Here is a 23396-nt window from a genome sequence, read left to right as displayed (position 1 = left end):
TCCAGGCAGAGTGATGCTGAGCTTTAGTTCACTTCGCTGGAGATTTACATCAGCACGCCGAAGGCTGATGGGCACAGCTCTGTGCTTTACAAAGCACAACGACTATAATGTTGTTTTTCCCTTTTCTTCTTTTTGAATTTCAAAAAGCTCGTGGATCAACATGATTATACTTTAATGAAACTATAATGTGCACACTTGTGAGCACTTAGTGGGAGAAAAACATTGTTGGTATTAAGAACTAAAGGAGCACGTGGCTGTTTAGAAGGGGAGAGAGAAGGCTTTGCTGGATGTGCGGTTTAAAGAATACAAGAATAACCAATTAACATTAAATGCCACGTATAAATTGTAATGATCTAAGAGCCTCAATTAACTGTGCGTGCTTCCTTAGAAGCGAGTTTGCTCACGTGTTTTGAAAACTTCTTTGATATATCGGTATTAACTTTAGCAACAGCCTGACATTTTACGTGTGCACGTCAGCTAGTGTTTCAAATTCTCCTCTTCTAGGGCAGCACTGAACATGTAATATAGCTGATCTCTGTTAGTCTTTCCATAAAGCGTTTTCAAAACTGTAATATCCCTATCGTGTCTCCTAAAGGAAAGACTGTATATTTAAAATACAGTTCTTAATTATGCTCTGTGATGAAATCACTGAAGGATAATATTACAGACCAATCTCCTGGCCCTAAATAGGGCCTTCATTAAATTAACTGGCTTAGATTACATTGGGTAGTCAATTAATAAATGCTTTATTTAACCTGTAGAGACACAGGGCATATTTGAGTACATACAATTCTACAGTAGGCAGCAGCTACAGTGTATAGGAAGGAACTATAGGAAAGAACAAAAAAAGAAGAACAGGACTGAGTCTGGTTAGAAATATTATTTCAGTCCTGGAATGGAAATTAAATCACAGTTGGAAAAAAAAACAAACATTTTGAGTGAAAGTGACCTATGACCTATAAAGAAAATTGCTCAAGAATAATCTACTTTAACAAGTTATGTTGTTCAGCTATGTAAAATCTAGAAATCAAGTAAAGGAATGTTTCTGGAGAATGGCTTATCCACTAAATGCAGTGCACTCTATGAACTGAGATGTTCCAGTTTACCAGTGTTCACCAGTGCTATAGAAGTGGGTAAAACTGTGGATAGTAAACTTAAGTTAAATCTGTTAAGCAACTAAGGTCAGCTGAATTGAGCCCAGCTGTCAGGTCTGTGCTACAGAGAAGCCCAGTAGTCAAGACAGAGAGAACTGTCCCTGTGCTGCCAGGCTACCCTTCTCTGCAGCTCCCTACTTCCTCCGAGAGATGATCCGAGCAGACGGGGGGAGAGACGCCTGTCCATCTGAAGTACCCCAGCTGGGTCAGAGCCAGGGGGGCCTGGACTGGACTCCCAGCTGGGGTCCGTGTCTGATAGCGTCTCGCTCCTCTCTGCTTCATATCTGTTTCTTACAGGGACACAGAAGGGGCCCTTCGCAAACTACAGCACTTGGACCTCATTCCCAGACATGAATGCGCCACAGTGGTTAAAACACCCCATGGTCAGGTCCCTTATGCTAGTTTCTCTGATTCCTCTCTGCCTCCGAAGGCGATATTCCAGAATCACATCTCAGTCTGATTGCGTCAGTAACTGGCAGGCCGCGCAGAGCACGCAATATTTCACACCCTCTGGCCGGCTGCGATCCACGAGCCGCAGGTAGTGAGACACCAACCAGTTCCTAACTACTGCGCGTCCGCGTGAGGACCCGAGTGATTTCACAGGACGCACAGAAACTTTTACAAATTACCTGACTGAAGAGCAGTTGTTTGCTGTCTAAAACGCAGTATTTTCTTAAAGCCTTGGGGAGACTTTGTTCTCTTCTAATAACAAGGCGTCCTGTCTGCCTTCCTTGCTTCAGGATTTCTTCATTTCTTTACAATCCAAGAAGACACATTGAGTCTGACCTTGCCATTGTACAGAAAAATGAAAGGAAGAATAACGGGAAAGACAGAGAAAAAAGAACGGAAGTGGGAGATGGGAAGAGGGAGGGAGAAAGGGAAAATGCCAAGCACAGCTGTTCACAGAATAAATACAGATGAAAGATAAAAGATCATCAGAGACAAAGAGCTTGAATCCCATATAAAACTAGCGGAAGCACTTTGCGTAGAGTATGGCAGAATATGTCTTCTATGTTTGCTGGACCATCTGTTAACCTTGTACTGTAAGAAACAGAAGAGTTTAGACCGAATTTTCCTCAACATGTTTTTTTTTATGGGGAGGTGATGTCTGTTACCTTAACAGACAAGCAGCTTCTCACATTCTAACTTGGGATGATGTCTGGCACATGGGTGTGTGAAAAGGCACAAAGATTTGTCTTTGTTCTCCTTAGCCTGTGCTCCCTTCAGGAACCACAGCTCTGCATGAGAGTCTAAAAATACCATTGTTTTAGTATGGGGGAAAACAGATCTTTTTAAGGTTTGAAATCTGCGGGTTAGTTGCTGAAAATGACTTTCTGTGGGCTCCAGAGCTGCCAATCTACTGCATTGACATGTGCTGTAAGTAAAATGCAAGAGCTGAAGAGTTCAAAGAACCACACAATGTAGCATTTCTGAGTAATGACGTGTTGTACCTCCCCTCATTGGCTATGATTATTTGAGTAACATCCCTCTTTTTTAAGTCAAAGAACTTGTACTCTTTTAAAAACAAATGCTCCTCTGGAAGACATGAAGGAGTCCACCAGTGGGACCTGCCACGGCCCCCACCGCAAACACAGCGCTCCAGAAGAGACATTTTGTAGACAGACTGAGACTGACTTCAGCTTTTTTTCTGTAAAAAGATTGTGCTCAGGATGCTTAGCGAGGAAAGAAAAATTAGCGGTGTGACACTTAAACAGCTGTAGCAACAGAAGAAGAAGTGTGATGTCGTGTTCCTCAGAAGCCAGGCGCTTGATGTGTACACTTCTGGCCCCGCAGCTCCCCCTGCCTCTGCGCCGCCATGGAAAGAGACACTTCCTGCCTTCATCCAGCCCGCGGGGTTGACAGGGCTGCCCCACCACACAACTGAGAGCTTTAGATGTTGTGTAGGGGAAAAATTGACACCTCTCTGCAAGTCGGCTTCAGGCAGCCGGAGCCCAGGTTTCAGCTCAGCCTGGTGAGCTGTGTGCCTGTGTCTGACCTGGGGCGGAGGGAGCGTGTGAAAGAGCCTTCACCAGCGACCAGCAAGCAATTGCGATAACTGTGACAGTAAAATGGAAGAACGAAGGCCCTGCCGGCACTTGAAGGTGTACAGCCAGCTCGGAGCATGGGATTATTTCACAGCAGAAACTAAAAATTATTCAGTTTTTTTCTCTCTAAGAATTTTGCTGGCACTCTGATAGAAGACTCCTATTGTAGTTTTTGTAATCATGCAAAGTAGAACATGATATAAGCCTAATAGGCTTTGACCATTGTTTTCAACTACAGCACAGCCAGCTTTACATAGTGTTTACAGTGTGTAACACGGTCTATTTTGCATTTTATTTTAAAGATGCACTTTGATAGTAATTATATGCATCTGCTAAAAAACTAAGCATCAAATGGATTATGCAGAAACACAGAAGTAGTTGGTAGCTAAACCTTGGGTTTGTTTATAGCTCTGTGATGTACTTGTACAGGAGCCTGCTATTTATACCATGAACAGTTCCATGTAAAAAAACCCCAGAGAAGTCAACTAAGATTGGGAGTTTCTTTTTTAAATGGTCAGACTGTGAACTGTCTGTGCCAGTCAGCAGAAAAGTTTCTTAATAACCTTTTCTTGGCCTTAGTGCGTCTCTGTCCATTTTCTGTGTCGGCACGTGAACGTTCAGATTCCATAAGGAAAGCTCCTTTAAGATTGCAAAGCGGCTCACAGTCCAGTTGCAACGCAGTCTGCTTCGCCTCCCGTGAGCTGAACCAATAGCCTGGGTCAGCAGGAGCACACTCAGCACAATGAAGAGCAATCAAGTGTGGGAATGTCAGGTTTCGGTGGGGTTCCTGCTGAAAGGTGCGATCTTAACAGCTTAGCAGCCATAAAACGGACAAGGTCTGAACTGTGCAATTTGTTAATAATTCCCCCACATGGCAGCGCTCTGTTTTCCAACCCAATAAACAAAAACAAAAATGTTTGGAGCTTCTTATTGCGAGGAGACAACTGCCAAGCGGCCTTTGGACGCCTTGGGGAAAGCAGTTCATTTGTGCTGAAGTAGAAAGAAGATGGCTGTAATGAAAACTGACTGCAGACTAGGGATAAATAAGAAGAACAGACAACAAGATACACTAATGTCTGTCTCTGTGGAGCTTGCTGTTCCGCACACACAACTTGTAACCCAGCACAGTTACTTCAGACCATGGCTTTTGTCTAAAACTACAGAATCCACTGATTCCTATCTGATTAGTCTGCTATTCTGAGACTGATGTTTTGGGGCATTTTTTCTTTTACATTTTTAGTTGCAGAATTACTGTAGAGACCTACAGTATATTGCTTGACTGATCCCTCCCTTGACATTCTTTTTATAATATGTGGAGCTCAGCAGCATCTGAGTTTAAGTGGAGTGTTAAAATGCTTGCAGAAAGGAGTTCATGCATATTCATAGCCATTTGAAATCAGGTGAGGAATGAGCTGTAGTAGTGTCTGTCATAAAAAAGGCTTGGTGTAGATTTTGAAGACTGAAGCTTCTTGCTTATTTCCATGCAGGATGTGAGTTGTTTGTGCTTCCTATGATGTTAACTAACCATGACCCCCAAGCTATGAAATACCCAATCTCTTGTTGATGCAGGAGTATGTGTCCTTACTGTCAGGGCAGCTGTGGAGTTTTAATTCTCTTCTCTCTTCTCCTAAAAGACCTAAAAGAATCACTTACTGTAGGTCTGCAACAGTAACATTTTCTGATTAAGAACAATTATAGGCAGAACAGAAATGCTTTTTCATTAGTCCAAAACAATGCAAGTTTTTCTTTTTGACTCTGAAATGCCCAGTTTAGCGAAGGATTGTAGTGCACACATGACCGAAAAGGATAATTGAGTGTCAGCATCATTTTGATGTGGAGCGAGGCAGTTGTATTATTATTTCAAGGCCTGGTTGAAAGTGCGAATAGATTGTGATTTGCAGCAGTGCTTTCAGCACATGTTCAGAGCTCATTGCAATGAGCTGGCAGGGCCAGTGACATAGCAGCCTTTGAGAAGAAATTGCTGGATGGATCAGATCAGTTAGCTAGTAACTACCAAATGTGCTACTGTAGATGACTGAATGGCCTCCTGTCGTTGGTGACCTTTCTTATGATCTTATGTTCTTTGATCCTACTGACAGATAAAGTAGTTTTATCTTAAAGTGAGTCTGGAGCTGCTGTCGGTTGTGCCTCTGAGGCAGACTGTCATTCCATTAATTGATACACAGGTGAACTGGTCAACACCTTGTAGAAGGTCCGATGCACAAAGTGGCCATTTTGAATTCCTTCAAGTGTCTAGAAAACCCTTAATAAACCCTTAACTTGGACATATAAAGCTTTTACACACCATATGAAAAAAGGAGAGGATTCTTTTTCATTCATAGAAAGCTTTTATGCAACGCCAATAGTGATTAAGTACAATTTATATAGAATTATATAGAAAAAAAAATCCTCTTAGTCACAGAAATCAAATGAGATTTCACCCTGTAATAGAGTTTTAATTCCTACAGTGCAGTTAACAGTATAGTTCTACAGTTTAAGCATCGTCTAGGTAGCTCAGATTTAAAATGTTAACATTTGATCCTCAAACGATCCCCCTGAACAAACCATACGTGATGCCTGTCTAAAAATGCTCCAGAAATCTGCAGCTGAAACACTTATGAATGCTTGCAGGTGTTGTGCATTGCTCCTTTGTCTTGACTGTTAAGTACTCCACCTTGAAAAAGTCAAAGCCTCCAATGAACAGCTCAAGGTAAACATCACATTAGCTCTCAATATGAAGTAGTTTGAGTAGGTACAGTAGCTGTGTCAATATGAAGTGTTGTAGTAGCTAATCCTTCACATTTATCAATCAAATCATTCGTGATGATTGTCAGGTCTTCCTTGCACAAAGCACAATATATTTCCATATCCACATCCATAAGAACTACTTTTTGTACTACACAAAAAATACAGATCTGCCAGGATCAACTGTTAGTTTAAAACAAAATAACTACAATTTCAGTGGAAGATCTTTATAGATTTGTTTTTTTAGAGTAGAACAATGCAAATGTCTAAGACATCTGCACAGCAGTGTGTGTCCTATAGGATCTTCCCTGTGGTTTTTTGAAGGAGTCCTAGGAATGTGAGGGCTATAGCACTGTGGTACTATAGTGTTTTTTAATGAGGAAATGAATGACAGACACTGCCAGCTCTCTGATCCCATTAAAGCACCGTGTGCAGCTGCTGTGACTCCACAGTATGGTGCTGCAGAAACAGAGTGTTTTTAGAACCCCTTGTAAAGCTTTAATTGTAGTTTCTGGGTATAAATCAAGGTCATTGTTGGTTGGAGTATTTTATTACTGGACAGTACAGGCTCAAAAGATATCCTGATTAGGTTTGCAAGTACCTGTATGTGATGTGTTGTTGGTGTTAGAATCCAAACACATTCACTTTTATTGCAGTTTTTGACAGCTGCATCCAAATGCGTTTCATGAGTGCATGCATGTAGCCTACAGTATATATACAATTCACCTACATATGTGCATATATAATATAATGTAGTGCTCTCGGGTTCACGTGGGTATGCGCACACGCCGCTGCCGCCTCAGGTCGGCCCCCCACCGATGGGGACTCTACCCAGAGACCCAGCCAGTTGAGCCAAAGGGAGATCTCCCCTCAGCCCGGCGGCTGAGGTCCCTGCTATTCACAGGGAAGGGCGGTGACGTCACTGCTCTGGTAAGCTGGCTCGAACAACCTGCAATGTCAGCCGTATGCGTTACAATATTATGAAAGCCTATATACTGTTGGTTCAGCTTATTGCTGATATCTTTTCCTTAGTGAAAAACATGCTTTGTAGAGGTTAATTCTCTTGAATTAAGTTTGATTTTGGAATTTTTTTTCTTGCAAGTAACGTGGCTTTATAAGGTGATGTTTAGTGAAGTATTGCAGATAGAAATGTTGGTTTTGGATCCTTTTAGGGTTTTCCTACTCAGATTCTAAGCAAGAGTTAGAACTCCATATGGCAAATTAATCCATCAACTTGTGTTAGGGAGAGAAGGTCATGCCTTACTGATCTTAAATTTTCAGTATGAAGAAACTGGAGATACATAATACCTAATCTCCTCTTTTAATGCTGAAACAAACAAAAAAAACAGTTCTTTGCCTAAAGTGCCTTTAAAGCTGAGAGACAGAGTGCCCTCAAGCCCTGCTGGCAGGACACTTGGCATGTGTGTTGGTTCAGGTTATTGCTGAAGTTGTTATGCCCCTTCTATCCTATAGGCACTTGTCCCACTTTCTGAGTAAGTATCCTAGCCATGACCCCCTGCACGCAACCAACTGACACGAACAGGCTTTCTTATTGACCGTGGTCCTGGAGGGGAGTATACAGTACCAGCTGCGTCCATGTGTGAGATATCTTCGCAAGAGTTTTAAAATTATGCTACGTTTCTGAGTTTCTGAGTCTGAACCTCAGGCCGACGTTGTGGAAACGTATAGGTCCTGAGGGTGAAAGTGCAGTTGTTCAGCTGGCTTCAACATTCAGTTCATTTCCTTCAGATTTGCTCCTAAAGTCCAGGCTGACTATATCTGGAGGCCTTGCAGGGAACTAAATCAAGCTTCCCACGGCACAGCATTACCATTTCAGATTTTGGCAAATCTGTGGCTCTTGAAAACCACAAATGGATCACCAATATCCAAATAGACGAAACTGAGAGTCTCTTTTGCCTTTTATTTCATGTGTATGGTTTTTGTTTGACTCAACATTTAGATGCTTTGAAATGATCGGACTGATATCAGATATTCATTTAGACTTCTTTCTTCATGTCTTACAGGTGACGTTCACGAAGAGGAAGTTTGGTTTGATGAAGAAGGCCTACGAACTGAGTGTACTATGTGACTGTGAGATAGCGCTGATTATTTTTAACAGTTCAAACAAACTCTTTCAGTATGCTAGCACTGATATGGACAAAGTTCTACTGAAATATACAGAGTACAACGAGCCCCATGAGAGCAGAACCAACTCAGACATCGTGGAGGTAAGTGGGCAGCACCTTTAAACACAAATACGTGGGCCTTTGGTTCATGTCTGGGGCTAATCTGTGTTAACAACTGGAAATCTTGACTTTAGCAGTAACCATTCTGCATTTTGGGGGGAAATATCTGTCCTGGCAGATCTGGCTAGTTTGTGGTCATTAGGAAAAGGAACACTGAAGGCTTATCACAGTCACAATACTGGTGTTATATTAGACATATTAAAGAGCTGCAGCTCAGTAACTGCATTTGGTTTATTTGAGGGTTATGTACTGTATGTCTATAAATGCAGGTATTTAATGCATGGTTCTGTGTTGATCAAATTTACATAAGAGTCTGTGAATTGGGTCAGCTTGTTGAATGAAGAAATTGGATTTTACCTGTGATGTTCTTTGGGATTCAACTTCGGGAATGAGATTTGTTTCATATTTACATATAGCCTTAAGTTAATCAGGTCTTCCATTGTAGTTCTAATTTTCTAAGGAAGCCTAGTTTATCTTTTAAAGGTGAACAAGCAAGCTTTGTCCAGACCCCCAGAAGATTGGAACAAATTAAGGCAGTAATAGATTCTGATTTTCTTCTACTTAAAACAGATGAAACACAACAAGTATGAGATGTAAAGACCTAGTTAGTTTATTCCAACTCTGTCTCTTCTTTCAAGCTGGTTTTTAGTAACTTGGGAATATTGTCTGACTGAATGCTGCGATTTACCTAAAATGATTCAACCCAGGGAAGTTTTAGAGCAGCATTTTTTTCCAGTGTCTATGAATGTATTTGTAGAAGTTTAAAATTGCAATCATGGCAGAATGAATAGTAGTTCACATATTCTTCTCTCTAGCACAGGTTTTGAGAATTAGCTGAGATTCATTCTGGATATTAAAATCTGGCATAAAAACTGGGCACAATTTACCTATGATTATGTGTTATTCCTTAACCAAAGAGCCGTTCTGACTTCTTTTCCTAAGTCTGTTCCCACCTTTGAATTGCCTTCCCCAAGTATGTATAACACCCTGTGATACATTTCCACTTTACAGTGAATAGAAAGCTGTTTTCTTTCCACATCCAGATGTCTGACATGGCCTTGTAATTAAAAAAAACACAAATCTCTTCCTCAACGGTTATACTGTTGGTAGGTTTTCTGCGTTGCCCACTCAAGCACCACTACTGTTACCACAGAAAATGCAGATAATTGGCTTTGCAGTGGTTTCTCAAAAGTAGAGAATTACCCCACAATATGCTATAAATCAAGCTCTATGATCTTTCGAGGGGTACCTTATTACCAATCCAGATACAGTTACTGTAAAGTCAGATTTTCACATGCAAGTCCTCCATCACTGTTTGTATCCAGACATCAATGATGCTGCTTCTATACACATTAAAGGCCTGTGACAGCCCTCTCCTACAAGACCAAAGACTGGTAACAGAACAAAGCATCTGTTGAAGCATTTGCTCTCAATCCCTTGTGCCAAAAACTTCACTGAAAGGAGAACAGCGGGTGACTGCGATCTTTACTGGATCCAAGCACTGTTCACTGACACATTTGTGGTTTTGAACGTGTTCAGTAGCTTCTGAACGCGATGTCTTGTCTTACCGAGAGAATTGATTTAGCACATTTTGGAAATAAAAACAATAAACAAATGATGTTCTGGAGCCTATTGCACAAGGTGGTCGAACACACCCATTCTCTCTTTTAAAACAAATCAAGTTTTGTTCTTTTTAAATCGTAGAAGCTTTTTTCTAAGTTTTCTATCTTGCTAAATCTTAATGTAAGTCTAATTTTGAACTTATGTTGATATTTATGTCTAATAAAAGCTAGCACATATTAAGGACAGATTATGGAGATCAGGTTTCCTGAATGCAAAGCAGGTTGTCTAGAGTTGAATCTAGAGCCTTCAAGGAGGCTGTAACTGGGGTCAACTGTTCCACTGCAGGGTTTTTACGTTTTCACTTTTTTTATTGTATGCCAGTTTGATTTTTTTATTTAATGAAAGCCAGCGCACTGCTACAGCCCAGGTACACGCAGGAGAACTAGAAAAGAAAACTTCCACACTGGAAGAGTGGCGACCTTCAGTGTCAGGCTCAGCACAAAGAACCCCAGGGTGACAACGGCTGAGTTAATTCATCAGAGGGAGGGTGGGTGCTGGAAACAGAGCACAGCTTTACAGGGCAGAGCCCAGAAAACCGGCACTGCTCCAGTTGTACTCAATGGCTTTGGAAAATGCCCCTGGCACCTGAATAACGGCAGAGTCCGAATCGAACAAGCGGTTTAGAGCACAGCGCTCCAGCCGGTGCTGGCAATAAGTTCCCCTGCTGGCCGAGCCACTGGGGAGGCCGCACTGCACGCTTGATTCATGCTGACTTGCCTGCTGAAGCATTACCTGCTCAGCGGAGCTGCAAATGGTGTGCGAGCACTCCACCCGGCCTCTCGCTTCCATCAGGAGCCCATCGCGCTGGAACTGTGCCTCACCTGCATTAAAAATGAATGGCCCAGTTGGCTGGAGATGCACCGTGCGCTGAGCAGCACGGCCCTGCTTGTGTTGGTTGAAAGCTTGGAGGAAGGCCGGGACCTGTCTGCCTCTACTTCTAAGATCATCAAGAAAGCTAGAGTCAGGAGAACCGCCTTAAAAAAATTTCAGGTCTTTTAAAACCTTCCGAAGGGCCATCACAGGCTGGTCTGTTTGTTTTTCTCCCTCCTTCCCAGAAGGCGACACACGGTCTGTTGCATTTTCAGAGAGGAAGGGCTTAACTCCACTTGCTGCTCAGCAAATGGTTTTCTGCGTCTGTGTGTTCAGTTGCCTGCATAGCATCATTTGGGGTTTTATTTTCTGAAAAGGATGAATGTGCCGCCTTTTTAAAAGGCATTTTGCATTACAGTATATTATGTCTCTCTTGCGTGTAAAGTGAGTTGGTATTTCGTGTACCTTATGTGAAGCCTGAGCTGAGATGGTGGACCCCGGCCAGCTGTTTATCCACAGCTGAAGGGCGGCACAGACAGGCTGCGCTTTCCCACGTAGTCCCCCTGCCCATTCCCGCCGGCAGGCCCTCGCCCGCCGCGGCACAATAGCGATCTGTCCTTGCCCGCTCAGTCAGCAGCATCTGTGCAGAAAACACGACTCTGCTGCTAGTGGCGCAGGTTTCCAGCCGGGGGGGAGGGGGGGCTGAGCAGGAGTCACACCGCCCTAACAGAGTGCTGCCACTCCCTCTCACTAATGAACCAGACCCGGAGACGAGGGAGGACGCGGGAACCGTTGGGCATGCTGACCACGTCTGAGGATTCAGTCAACGCACCTATTGGGAAATAAAAGTGCTGGAAACGGCTCCGAAAAACTTTGTTTCAGTGTGTTTAGTGTTGGTTTTCCCGTGCGTTCCTCTTGTTTTATTAGGGCCATAGGCGGTTTGTTTCTTTTTCGTGGTTGTACAGAATTCATAAGGGGTTGCTGTAGTCCTTCAGGAGAAAGATGCAGTGCCTTTTGAGGGGGTAAATGAATTAGTGCTTACCAATGGATAACAGATCTGATGTATTCTGACATAAACCTTTATCAAACAGCTTTTCGTTTTTAATGGTGATGGCATACACAGATCTGCAGCACGCTGGATGGAGAGCATTGCTCTGCTTTCTAGCATACACTTAAGTTGACTAGGTATCAGTCTTTGACTTTGGACTACAAGTTTACCTTTATAAAGGAAATGTAGTTAAACAATTGCCATTGTAGATAGTGGACAAACTCACCTGTTAAAAGTATGTTTAGTTATAATTGCTCTTTTTCAGGTGACACTTTTCTTTAGTATATACTTTATGCTGTAGTAGTAGTATGCTTTGTAGTTGTGATGAAGCTTCAATTAAGTTCTGTTCAACATTCATTTTCTTGACTGAATATGACCTTTTATTCCATAATTGGACAGATTAACTCCAAATATTAAGTCATTTAATATTGGTAAATGTATTTTTGCATATACATGTATCTGTATTGCAAGGGGTTCATGTAATAATATTGGACTTTCTGACAGAGTGAGATTAATAACCTTGTGCAAGGTGCTTTTGAAAAAGCAAGCAAAAAAAGGTTATGCGTGGTTTGTTAAACTGAACTTCTATAAAAGTGTGATATTACTCCATTGTTTCCTGTCTATATTTTTCACCTTGCTTTATCCTTTTCAGATCAGTAATAGGGATCTCCCTGCCCTCTTTCCAGGGCTGCAGAAATCTGCATTTTCTCTCCCTGCTTTCAGAATGAATATTGCTTGTTTAAATGTGTCTGTTGAAATGTGGTTCACATGGAGACATAAAAAGCACAGAATGAATAACCAAAATCAACTGATAACAGCCTGAGAAAATCTTTCAAATGCTCCCTGCTTCATTTGGAGAATGAAACATGTCCCTTCAGAGCTGCATCGGGTGACATACGTTCCCGTTATATGTGTGATGCCAAATCAAAGGTCACATTCCTGCTCAGTCCTACCATCTGTAGATAAAGGACTGGCCTTGCAGTTAGGGAGAACAGATGCAGTTTTTTCCACAGATGGACTTGTGCCTGAGGCGCAGTTTGATAACCAGTGCAGGGGTATGGGGTTTGTCTTGAGCTTGTCTTGCAGTTGGGACTGGAGCTGGGGACTGGAACAGACTGCTGGCTGGGGAGGAGTTTTCAGGGAGGGGGATGAGGGGGGCTGCGTTCATGCTTTAGAGAAGCACACTCCAGGCGACAGGTGAAATGTAGCGTGAAAATATCCCTTGGTGGCCTCCTGTCCCCTTCATCCCCTGATCAAAAGCGGTCATGATCCCATCTGTGTCTCCCTGTTTTGATGGCTAAAATTTTAAGGAAGCTTTTAGTTAACAGACAACAGTGCAGGAACAGAAGAACGTTTCCCCTGTCTGTAGCAATGTGCAGATTTTTGGCGGCTTGCTGAGTCTTTAAGGATCAGTGGTTTTAATAGCAAACTTCTTGGCTGGCTGCCACATGCCTAGTTTTCAGTCCCATTCTCTGCTAATCTAACATAACAGCTCGTATGGATTGAATTGTTTCTCTTCCTATTGTGGAGTGCAGATCACTTCAACATTAATTTTTCAGTTGGCATGCGCTTTATCTTGTCTTTAACCTCTTTCTAAGCACAGTTTCAGAAGCTGTGAAGAGATGGTGACCTTTCTGAGAAAGGCAGATAGACGCAGTGGGTGGTTCCATGAACCACTTCACACACACACACACATACACACACGGTGTATCAGTGATCAGGCTGGTTAATATAATCTAAGGAGATCTAATATGCAAATGCCAATGCATTTGTCTGAAAGTGCAATGGGGGCTAGTCAGATATTTTATTATAATATGGGCTCAGTGATAAAACAGCATTTTTCTATCTTGCAGAAATGTAGCAAAGTAGGGTCAAAATCAGGTTTTTGAAATGCATTAGAAGAAATATAATATTACAGTAAAACACGTTTTGTGTATAGTACTGAACTTCTCTGCAAAAGGTAGCATGGGCATCAAGTTGCACAAATGTGAATAGTGAGTAGTTAGTCTTGTAGATTGTTACAAAATGTTAAATGTTTACTGAAGTTATTGTACTGTACATATTTTATAATGTAAGATTTTTTTTTTAAGGCAATCTGTTCCATGATGCAAGGGAACCAGCCTGCTTGTCTCATTATTGCAGCCTTATTGTAGTTGACCAGTAAGTGCAAGAGGCTGGGAGGCTATGGCTTTGTGGACTGGAGATGGAAGACTTGCCCAGGGTCAAAATGTGGTTCCAACATGTTCATTAGTGTTACAGTAACTGCACTGGGGGATCCTTAGACAGTGGAAGTAAGTAAACTGAAGCATTAAGCCAGTGTAGCAAATAAGTCTGTTATTAGATCACTACAACAAAGCCCCTATGATAACTGTCTTGACATTTTTAGATTAAATCGTACTTGCGCCCCTAATGAAAATGCTGCTGCAGGTAATTTAAATAATTTCATTATACCACATTCTACATAGAAATGCATCCACTACTTCTTCACCAAAAGGGCAGGATGGTTATTCAGCCTCATACTGTCATTGTAAACGAACAATTTCATACTGTGTATAGAATACAGACTATGCATAATATATATTTGTATATTACTCTGTTTTTGTAAATGATTAGGGACTGTTTCAGAAAAGATCATGGGTGAATAAATCACACTTACTAACACAACACACAAGAAGGCTGGAATTTAACACTTAAAAGAAATTTAACATTTGCAAACATAAATGGAAATGTTGAAGACGGTTTCAGAGCTGTGTTGAAAGTACTCTGAGGCAGTGTTCTTAAATTGAACAGCTCTTTTTTAGTGCCTGAACGTGGAGATGCATCAGCAGTCAAATTTGTGTCTGCAGTGTTATTTAAATACCATGCCTGCAAGTTGCAAATAACACTACCAAAATGCAAAAAGTAGACCTCTTGGTGAGCAGACCTTTTCATTTGGAACAAGTGTCTTTTCCTGCTCCAGCCTCCTGGAACAAACATATAAACCAGGATTCAGTATAGGCAAATCCAGCCTTTTCTTATAGCAACACAAAATGACATTGGCAGTCATTTCTTTGTTTCATGTGGTTTTGAAATTCATGGAGTATGCACAGGTGACAATTGCTGTCGTTAAAAAGAACAGCAGAAAAGGATAAATAGTTGACTCTTTTTTCTGGTTTAGTTTAGAAGTCGTTGAGAAACATCTTTTGGAGAAGAATGTAATTAGCTGTATTTTATTTTTCAGAATGATTGTATATATATATAGATACCTCAATGCCATAGAGCACATAAATCCAGGAGGAACAGTAAAGAAAACGTTAAGATTTGTGTGAAGGAATTAAATCATTTTGGCAGTAGTGCAGTGGTGTAGGCTGCCATTAACACAAGCTGAGAGCTTGTCTTTTTGTTGATAACATTCTGAGACGTGTCCCGGTCTCCTTATCATCGTCTGCTTCAGGTTTGCGGCCAGGGTTGTGCACTATATCTCCACATCTTAACCAAATCAAGTTCCAGTGCAGCAGGTTAGCTAGATGCATACAGCCAGTCCCCAGTAACACATATAGCCGACTGCATGGTGGAACATACCTGACATCTGCATGCACCATCTATGCCAGTCTGTGCCATGCTTTAGTGATTTGCTGATTTGCTGTAGTGTGGCTGTGCTACACATGCCATTTGAACATCACTGTTTAGTTTTCTGTTCTAGCATTGAAGCAAACGTTTGAGTAGCAATGCTAACAATGAAGTATAGGTTCAATATGTCAGTTTATATGGGTATATTGTTTACATGTACTGTATGTGTCCAAGTACCCTTGCTCTGTTTTAATGCAAATAGTTGTTATTGCATTTGTTATTAATGCCAGGTGCATTCGACTTGGTCATGGCAATTACACAATCCTTGTTTTTTTAAGACAGGTTTCATTTATCGAGCCGTGCATTACATCTGAAAAACAAAACATCCAAACCACAGACTACATTAAAACCCTGTGTGCTACTGTAAACAGAAGTTCAGTTTCCAGGGACTAAAACCTATATGTGTGTTATGGAAAAAATAGCAATAATCTGTTCTCTGTATTATGAAATGCTAGGGTTATTTATTGCTTTTGATACCACAGTATTCCCATTTCATACTCTGTACCCTTCTCTGGACAGCTTTGCCTCTTTCCTTTTTGTTGTTGTTCCAAAACAACAAAGCAGAAAGCCCAAATTACCTTGTAATCATGCTGTGTAGTTTGCATGGCATCAGCACAAGTTAATACCATGAAATCTAAAATCAATACTAAACTAGTAACACAGAAAGGTAAGATTACAGATGTTGGCAAGCAAGAGGAAATTGAGTCACGTACACAGACTTTACAAGTCATAGGAGCAGGAAAAGCACTCATATCTCTGGGAAGGTCTGGTTTTGGTTTTGTGTAACCATCCATGCTTATTGTACCAACAATAAAGAAATCTACATTGGTCTGTGGACAGTATATATTTTTCAGCACCAGAAATATTTCAGTGCATGATGTTTTGCAACTATGCAAGGAAAGTGAATGTGCACATCTGTTTCCTGGAACTTTGGATTAAAGTTCATCAAACAAATGAAGCATATCTTATTCCATGATGGCAATGATAGCTGAAATTGAATATTTTTTATGATAGTTTTTAATTTCACTTCTGTGACACAGCTTGCACAGTGAACTTGCAAGGGTCTCGCTCAGGAGTGATAACAAATTTCACCCCCCACCCCTCCCTTCTCTCTGCTCTACCCGTGCAGCTCATGCATTGCAAGATTAAATCTTGCAGAGCCATTTTTGCAATTGTCAATTTCAGTAACACTTAAAAGGGAGCGAGCCTATTATCTCCAAACTGGCCTTTGTGTTTCATTGAGAAAAGCTGGCAACTAACAGGAATGGCTTGACTTGGCTTGCACGTTTATATATAGTGATACCGGTGATCTTAACAATATAATGCCTGTTTTGTAAATCACTAATGTCTGTCTTTTTTCTTGCTTGTCTCAAGAAATGCAGGGGTCTGAAGAATTCTGAGGCAGTGCCCCCTGACCGCAATGCAAAGTTTTTAATATTATTGAGTTACAACATTTAGCCTTTTACTTCCTTCCACACACTTTGTGCTACGTTTACTATAAAGTGTATTTTAATAATTGTCAGGATGGCTGTATATCTGGAGGCACAGATGTGGAGTAGAAATGATGGTACAGTAGCTGTGTGCATTTATCTACATGTACTGTACGTACTTGTTAACTTACTGCAGCAGAAACCTGAAGGCAGATACATTTTGAGTGAGTTGATATTAATACCGCTCTGCTGACTGCTGTGGGTGTTTGGGCAAACCATGTGTTAACTGTCTGAACGGGGAGATTTTTAGGTAGGATTTTAAGAATTTCCTTGGCCTTGTTCCAGTTAAAATTGCAGTCATGTGGCCAGCTGAATTTATGGTGGGTGGCAACTATAGACACACCCTGTCGTTTCTTAATTTGATAGCTTTTAAGATTCTCAGCCGGGAGAAGTGGTAATTCAGAAAGCTTCTGCTGCATGACTTTTAAGATGTGAATATTTTAGAAAAGAAGGTTGTTTTTTCTTATAGTCTTAAGACTTTTCTTCATTCTCATTATCACCAGCCTGTGCCACCCCATTGCTGGGTTAAAGCTTTGCCAAGGATCTTCCAGAGATCTGGATCTTCAGCTTTTGGCACATATCTCACTCCTCTTAATTTTTTAATTTGTTAAAACTTTAGAGGTGTAATGTGAAGCGTATGTTCATTTTAGAACAAAGGAGAGGCTTTAATTAATAAAAACAAAACAAAAACTGAAGATGTCGGTGCTTTTGTTTTGGAATTCAGTGTTAACCATAAAGACCTCAGAGGTTTTGCACTAGAATCGGCTCCAAAAACATGCAGTAGTTTGTGAATTGCATTTGCAAATTCGCACCTGACTCATGACAGTTCTCTGTGCAGAAGTCTTGTATTGCTTTGGCCCCTGCAAATGTCTTTGGTTTCTCGTTCTTCCTTGTCAAGAGAAGGGAAACCAGCAGTCTCAACATACTGCTGCTAACAAACCCATTTCTTTTCAGAATTGGATAATGGTGTTATAATATTAAGAATGAGATAGTGGTTTTATGTTGTTAAAAATGAGTTAAAGCAACCACCATGTTGGCTGAAACAGATCATTTTAGACACAGTGTTATAACACTATCTTTTAATTATTGTCTCCAACATGTATATCACTAAGTGACAAAAATGAATTGATGGAGAAGTGTATGCATGACTGACATACTTAGAAATGCACAGCTGTTACCTGCATCTATGTTTCCACCCATTCAATCTTGGAATTAATTTTCTTCCGTAACAGTCTGGATTATTTAGTGCAGAAAGGCCTTGTTGATAATCTGAGACATTTGTAAGGGAAAACATAATGAGAAGAAATTAAAAAGTTAAATTTATACAGCTACAGTGTCCTGTTAATGTATTCATACCTTTGATAATATAGGAATGATAAATATCAAATGACAGAAAGATGTATAGATTGGACGTTTCTTGCCTAAAAATAGAAAAATATTATAAAGTCATATTTATCTTGCATAGTTTTTATCATGTTTTTATTACATTAATCTAAGTCCAGAAAATGGGGGAGGCCACATTCATTTACACCCCTATAGTGTGTATTTTGTAAATCCTCCTCTGGCAGTGAATACACTGAAGGTTGTGGCACTTCAGAGGGGAGACCTATGAAGATTCCTCCATGTAGAATTGCTTTAAGTCCTTCACACCTCTTGGTTTTTGTTAGTAAACTGCCATCTTGAGTTAAAATTACAAATTTCAAATGGATTGAGGACTGAAGATTGAGATGGTCTGTCGAGAACAATTATATTGTGTGCAGTTAACCATTCCTTTGTCCATTAAGATGTATGTTTTGGATCATTGTCATGCTAAAATTTTCATTTTTGGCCAAGCTTCAGCTTCTTGGCAGAAAGAACAGGGTGTCTGGCCAGAATGTTCTGGTACATGTAGGGAGCTCATGATTTCCCCTATCTTGACAAGGGCTCCAGGACTCATGGAAGCAAAACAACCCCAAAGAATGAAATACTCCTCACAGTGGGACCAGTGTTTTTTCAATATTAGCTTCATGGGTTTTTTATGACAAACACTGATAAACATGATTATAAAGCTCAAGTTTCATTTCTTTTGAACAGTAGACATGGTTTCATTTGTCATTTACGATGTTTGGCACATTTAAATCACCATTTTTGTGCTTCACTCTCAGAAGAGGCTTCTTTCTGGAGCTGAGCTCCGCTATGGATGCCATATTTATTTAGGCGACTTCAGATGGTAGTTTTCCACTCTTTGTGCCCTGAAAATGCCAGTGTGTGTTGTCTCCAACTGTTGTCTTTGGAGTTGTGGTTGCCTCCCATATCACTTGTTTTACAGCCCATGGTGGCAAGATGCACTATTATCCTCTTCTAGAGTGGACAGTGGAAGATTCAGCTTTTTGTGAATTATTTTATTGCTATCCCCCAACTTGTGGAGGTCAACAATCACTTGCCTGCAATCTTAGAAGAGCTTCACACCTTAACCATGATGATGCTTCTACTACTGAAAGTGTGCTGTGTGTTAACTCCTTTTATACACCAGGAAAGCAGAAAACCTGGCTGTAGGTAGTCCTAGAGGCTTCCATTGCACTTCTAAAACTTTTTGTTTTTGTTTAATTGAATTTAAAAGAAAACCTTGAGGTGAGAATAAATGTGACCTTCTTGTTTTCTGGAATTCAAATATTTCCACCAAACATGACTCAAATGTGAAACATCATCCAAAACGTAGCTCATTCTGCTGTACATATTTTTTGTTCCTATTTAATTGGGGGGTATGAATAAATCTGAAGGTTATTTGTATTCAGTATTCTGTTAATTCTATTCTTTCAAATACTCTTTTTCTGGCTTATTAGCAAAACTAATACAAATAAACATGTTGATCCGGGTATCTGTAAAGCTCACTTTCAAAGCTTGTCAGCAAGATGAATAATATATATCCTTAATTAGTCTGGCTATGGAGAAGCAGGGGTACAAATGTTAACTCTAAACTGTACCTGGCGATTCATCTTCACTGAAATAAAGAGTATTCGTGGACCATATTGGTCAATATCCAGAGAACTACAAGTCAGATTTGTTGTATATTTAAAAAGTAGGCTATTTGATAATAAAAAAATCAATATTGAAGAGTTTTATTCAAGAAAAAGATCTGTCTAAAGCAAACATTATGTGAATTTTGCTATTGGTCAAAGGACATGTATATTTATCAGACAGTTCATGTAAGATATACAGTAGAAGAGGTAATTGTGTTGTTTCCTTCTTGTGATTTTTAAAAGGTGTATTGCAAAACTATGCTCAAAAATAGCCCTCAGCTACTTTTAATGTCAATGAAAGCCAGAGCGGCAATTCAGAGCACTGTCTCTGTCTTAATGAATGCAAATTAGGCACATCTGCTGCTGTGAATGAGCCGTCCAGAATGTTCAATTAGCATGATTGATCAATTATACTCCTCAAAATAATCTGAAGGAGGCTGAACGGAGCGCGACTGTTGTGAAGGAAGAGAGTGCAGCGATGGCAGAAACGCTTTTCATGGTGTAGTTTCTATCTCAAGAAGTCTTCAGTGTCCTTTTCTCAAGCTGGTAGCAAAAACTTTGGCTGTTCTCAAGCTTTACACGTCTCACAGTAATGTTGAAGTAGTTGCTGTCACTTTCACGTGCTGATTGGTTTGACACATCCGGCAGTCTGGTACTCCAAACACTTCCGTGACTCTAATCTGTGACTTGAGATGCTCAAAGGCTTTTGACTTCTGAAGGGCTTCAAAGGTCTCCCCAAGATCTCTTTCTGTCTTTCGCTCTCCACATCCAAGTCGTTCCCCAAAACTTCACATCTTCCTACAAGCCTCCCTGACGGTGTTCTCTGGTCTCTCGGGATTCATTTTGGAATTTCGCTGGGCCAGCATTGATCAGTTCACCTTGGTACATTTGTATCCCCTCACCATTGTATCCTTTCCATATGAATCTTTCTTGCATTCAGAATTCAGGTTTCGCATCCAGATATGAGCACAGAGAGAGCAACTTTCTTTCTTGATACGAAAAGGAGGTCTTTATAGTAGAACATCTTGGGATCTCTGAGAAGGAGATATTGGTACATAATGAATAAGACCATTGAGGTTCCTGTGTTAGTATTTCTACATTTATTAAAGCAGATCTGCAGTGCTTTTGAAGTGTCTTTTTTCACTCCGAGGCTGACATTGCTGTGGCTGGAGGTTTTTTTAGAAACTACAGACAGTTTGAGGTTCAGACTGTATAGCGGGAAAGAGGGCTGAGGTTTGATCTTTAGTGTGAACAAGGGTAATCTAGGTCACAAAACATGGGAATCTCATCAGGGCAAAGCCCTTCGTTTTGCCAAGTTAATAAAGCTGTAGTGCTTTTTAAAGACAGTTATACTGTATCCTTTCTTTACCCTAACATGCAAGTGCTTCATGCCCTGATTACGCTTCAAGAGCAGTATATCTCAAGCAGTAACATGCTGAGATAATGGGAGGTGATCACATGGGGGCCAGCTAGTGCAATCAGAAGATCCTGTCTCTCCATAGTGGCATGACATAGATTCTACACCTTGTCCCTCTGCTCAGCCCACTTCAAGCCTATTTAAGCAGAAAAACTCAGTTAATTCTTTTTTTTCCTCTTTTCCCCCAATGCATGTATGAAAAGTGTCTGTGCAGTCTGTAGCAGCCTTGCTTTTGATCCACAAAATAAAGCAAAGAAATACATATAGCTCCTCCCCTGCACCTTCCCTTAAGCTTGTTATTAGAGAGCAACCCATTCCAAACCAGGCAGTTACACCACTTATTTCAAGCTCCTGCAGTGCTACAGGCTCCCCTATTCTGGGCGATTAACCAACTTTGAAAGATTAATCGAAAAGGGGGGCAGAGGCCTAATTTGTGTTTAATATGCACAAGCGACAACACGAAGAAAAGATTAAATTTTAATTGGCCAATGCTTAACTTAGTGACTTGACATCAGCTGGAGAAGAGCCAGATTCCTTCGATGATCCAATAAAGCCTTGTTTGACATTTGAGTCGGCTGGAGGGTGCCCACGTGATTGGTTACACTGCTCGGCTCTCTGAAGCAGCCCTCCAGGGAGCCTACATTTAAAGGCTTTTACATTAAAGCATATACTGTGTTAGGAATATACAGTATACTTACAAGAAGGGAATCCCACCATCGTGGGGGTGGGGATATACTAGATTTCTTTTCTCAAAATAAAATCCTTTTCTCGGTCTGTATTTTACACAGAGGGGAAAAAAAAAGAGTCGATTCAGCTTTTCTTTACTGCCCAGCATGCCACATGAATTGCTGATGATTGCTAAGTTGGCTCAACTCCGACTGATGTTCTGTACAAGAGGAACTGACTGAGTGAACCAAAAACATCAGAAGTGTGTGCTCTGCAATCTGCTTCTCTTTCCTCAAACTGTCCTTTTTTGGGCAAAGCCTGCAAAACCTACCTTGTACTGTACTTTTAAAATGCTAGATTGTTCTGCAAGGCCTGTGTGAGGAACAATTTCTAGCTTTCTTATTTTCTTCATTTTTTGATCACACAGTGTTGCAGAATTTTCTGTTTCCCTTTATTGTGTTATACAGTTACTGCTCTCTTGTGCTTAATATCACAAGTGTTATTTGACTACAGCTGATATTGGTGTCCTGGAATGTACTTGAACCTTTTTTGTAAAATTCAACGAACAGTTTGATTCCTGAATAAAACAATATTTTCTAAAGCAAAATATAAAATAAGGGCCACACTTAAATAACACGGTAGAATTCACGGTGCACATTTACTACTCTGGTACTATGTCAAGGAGCAATAACTAGAATCAAAGTTCCCCTCCCAGAAGAATATTCGTCCTTCAGTTTCTGAACTTGATTGTGTGACTGAATAATTCTGGACCAGGCACAACAAGTACTTTTAAAACAAAACCACGCACGTATATTTTCACATGGATTAACAGGAAATATCACTAATTCTGTATGAAAAGCAAAGCAATGTAGGTTGGGACTGAAAGGTGCAAACTGTGGAAATAAATAAGCAATGTGATTCTCATGACTCGATTCAATGTAGTATTGTCTTCTCTTGGTAGATTAAGATAATGTTTTTAACTTGAATTGCAATACTAGTTTATTTGATGCTCTTATCCACAGCAAATTATATTTGCATCCTTTTATACAACTGTATATTTTATATTTATATTTTATAAACTGTCACAACAGTTTGGATGAAGTACCTTTCTCAAGGGTACAACAGTAGTTTCTCACCTGGGATTCGAACCTTCAGCCTTCCATTGACAAGTCCAGAACCGTACCAACTGCTCTGCACTTCACAAAATGTAGTTATATCATTTACACTTTTAGACTATTAATTTGTAACGTGGGGTCTAGACTACTGAGGTGTAACACTCAATAAAGTTCTTATAGCTCTATTAAGAAAGGTCTTTAAAAGTCATTTTAAGTCCAGTTTGAGTTTACTAATGTACAGAACCTGCGAATCAGATTCAGTGAGCCCAGGAATACAGCTTACACAGATCTTGTACCTTTACTTTTCATTTTTCTGCTCAGTGTAAGTTGATTCAAATATATTTGTCTGTAGACATGTGAGTATATATAGAGTTGAGCATAGAAAGAAGTGTTTTTTTTCTCTGGACTCGTATCTGTAAAAGGATGCCA

At 40.5% G+C, this 23396-nt stretch overlaps 1 protein-coding gene across 29 annotated transcripts in view; it reads left to right on the top strand.

Annotated features, from left to right (window-relative positions):
• The window catches only part of mef2aa (myocyte enhancer factor 2aa), a 156258-nt gene that overhangs the window by 76200 nt on the left and 56662 nt on the right, over window positions 1-23396 (top strand). For all 29 annotated transcript variants that reach the window (XM_088641378.1, XM_088641383.1, XM_088641374.1 and 26 more), the window contains one exon: window positions 7969-8172. In XM_088641378.1, the coding sequence (XP_088497504.1) occupies window positions 7969-8172 (204 nt within the window). The remainder of the gene's footprint in view (window positions 1-7968; window positions 8173-23396) is intronic.

The sequence above is a fragment of the Lepisosteus platostomus genome, chromosome 7 (assembly GCF_059453375.1).
Source record: "Lepisosteus platostomus isolate fLepPlt1 chromosome 7, fLepPlt1.hap1, whole genome shotgun sequence".
NCBI classification, from domain to species: domain Eukaryota; kingdom Metazoa; phylum Chordata; class Actinopteri; order Semionotiformes; family Lepisosteidae; genus Lepisosteus; species Lepisosteus platostomus.
The sequence above is the reverse complement of the archived record's forward strand: the minus strand, read 5'-3'. Positions and strand labels throughout refer to the sequence as shown.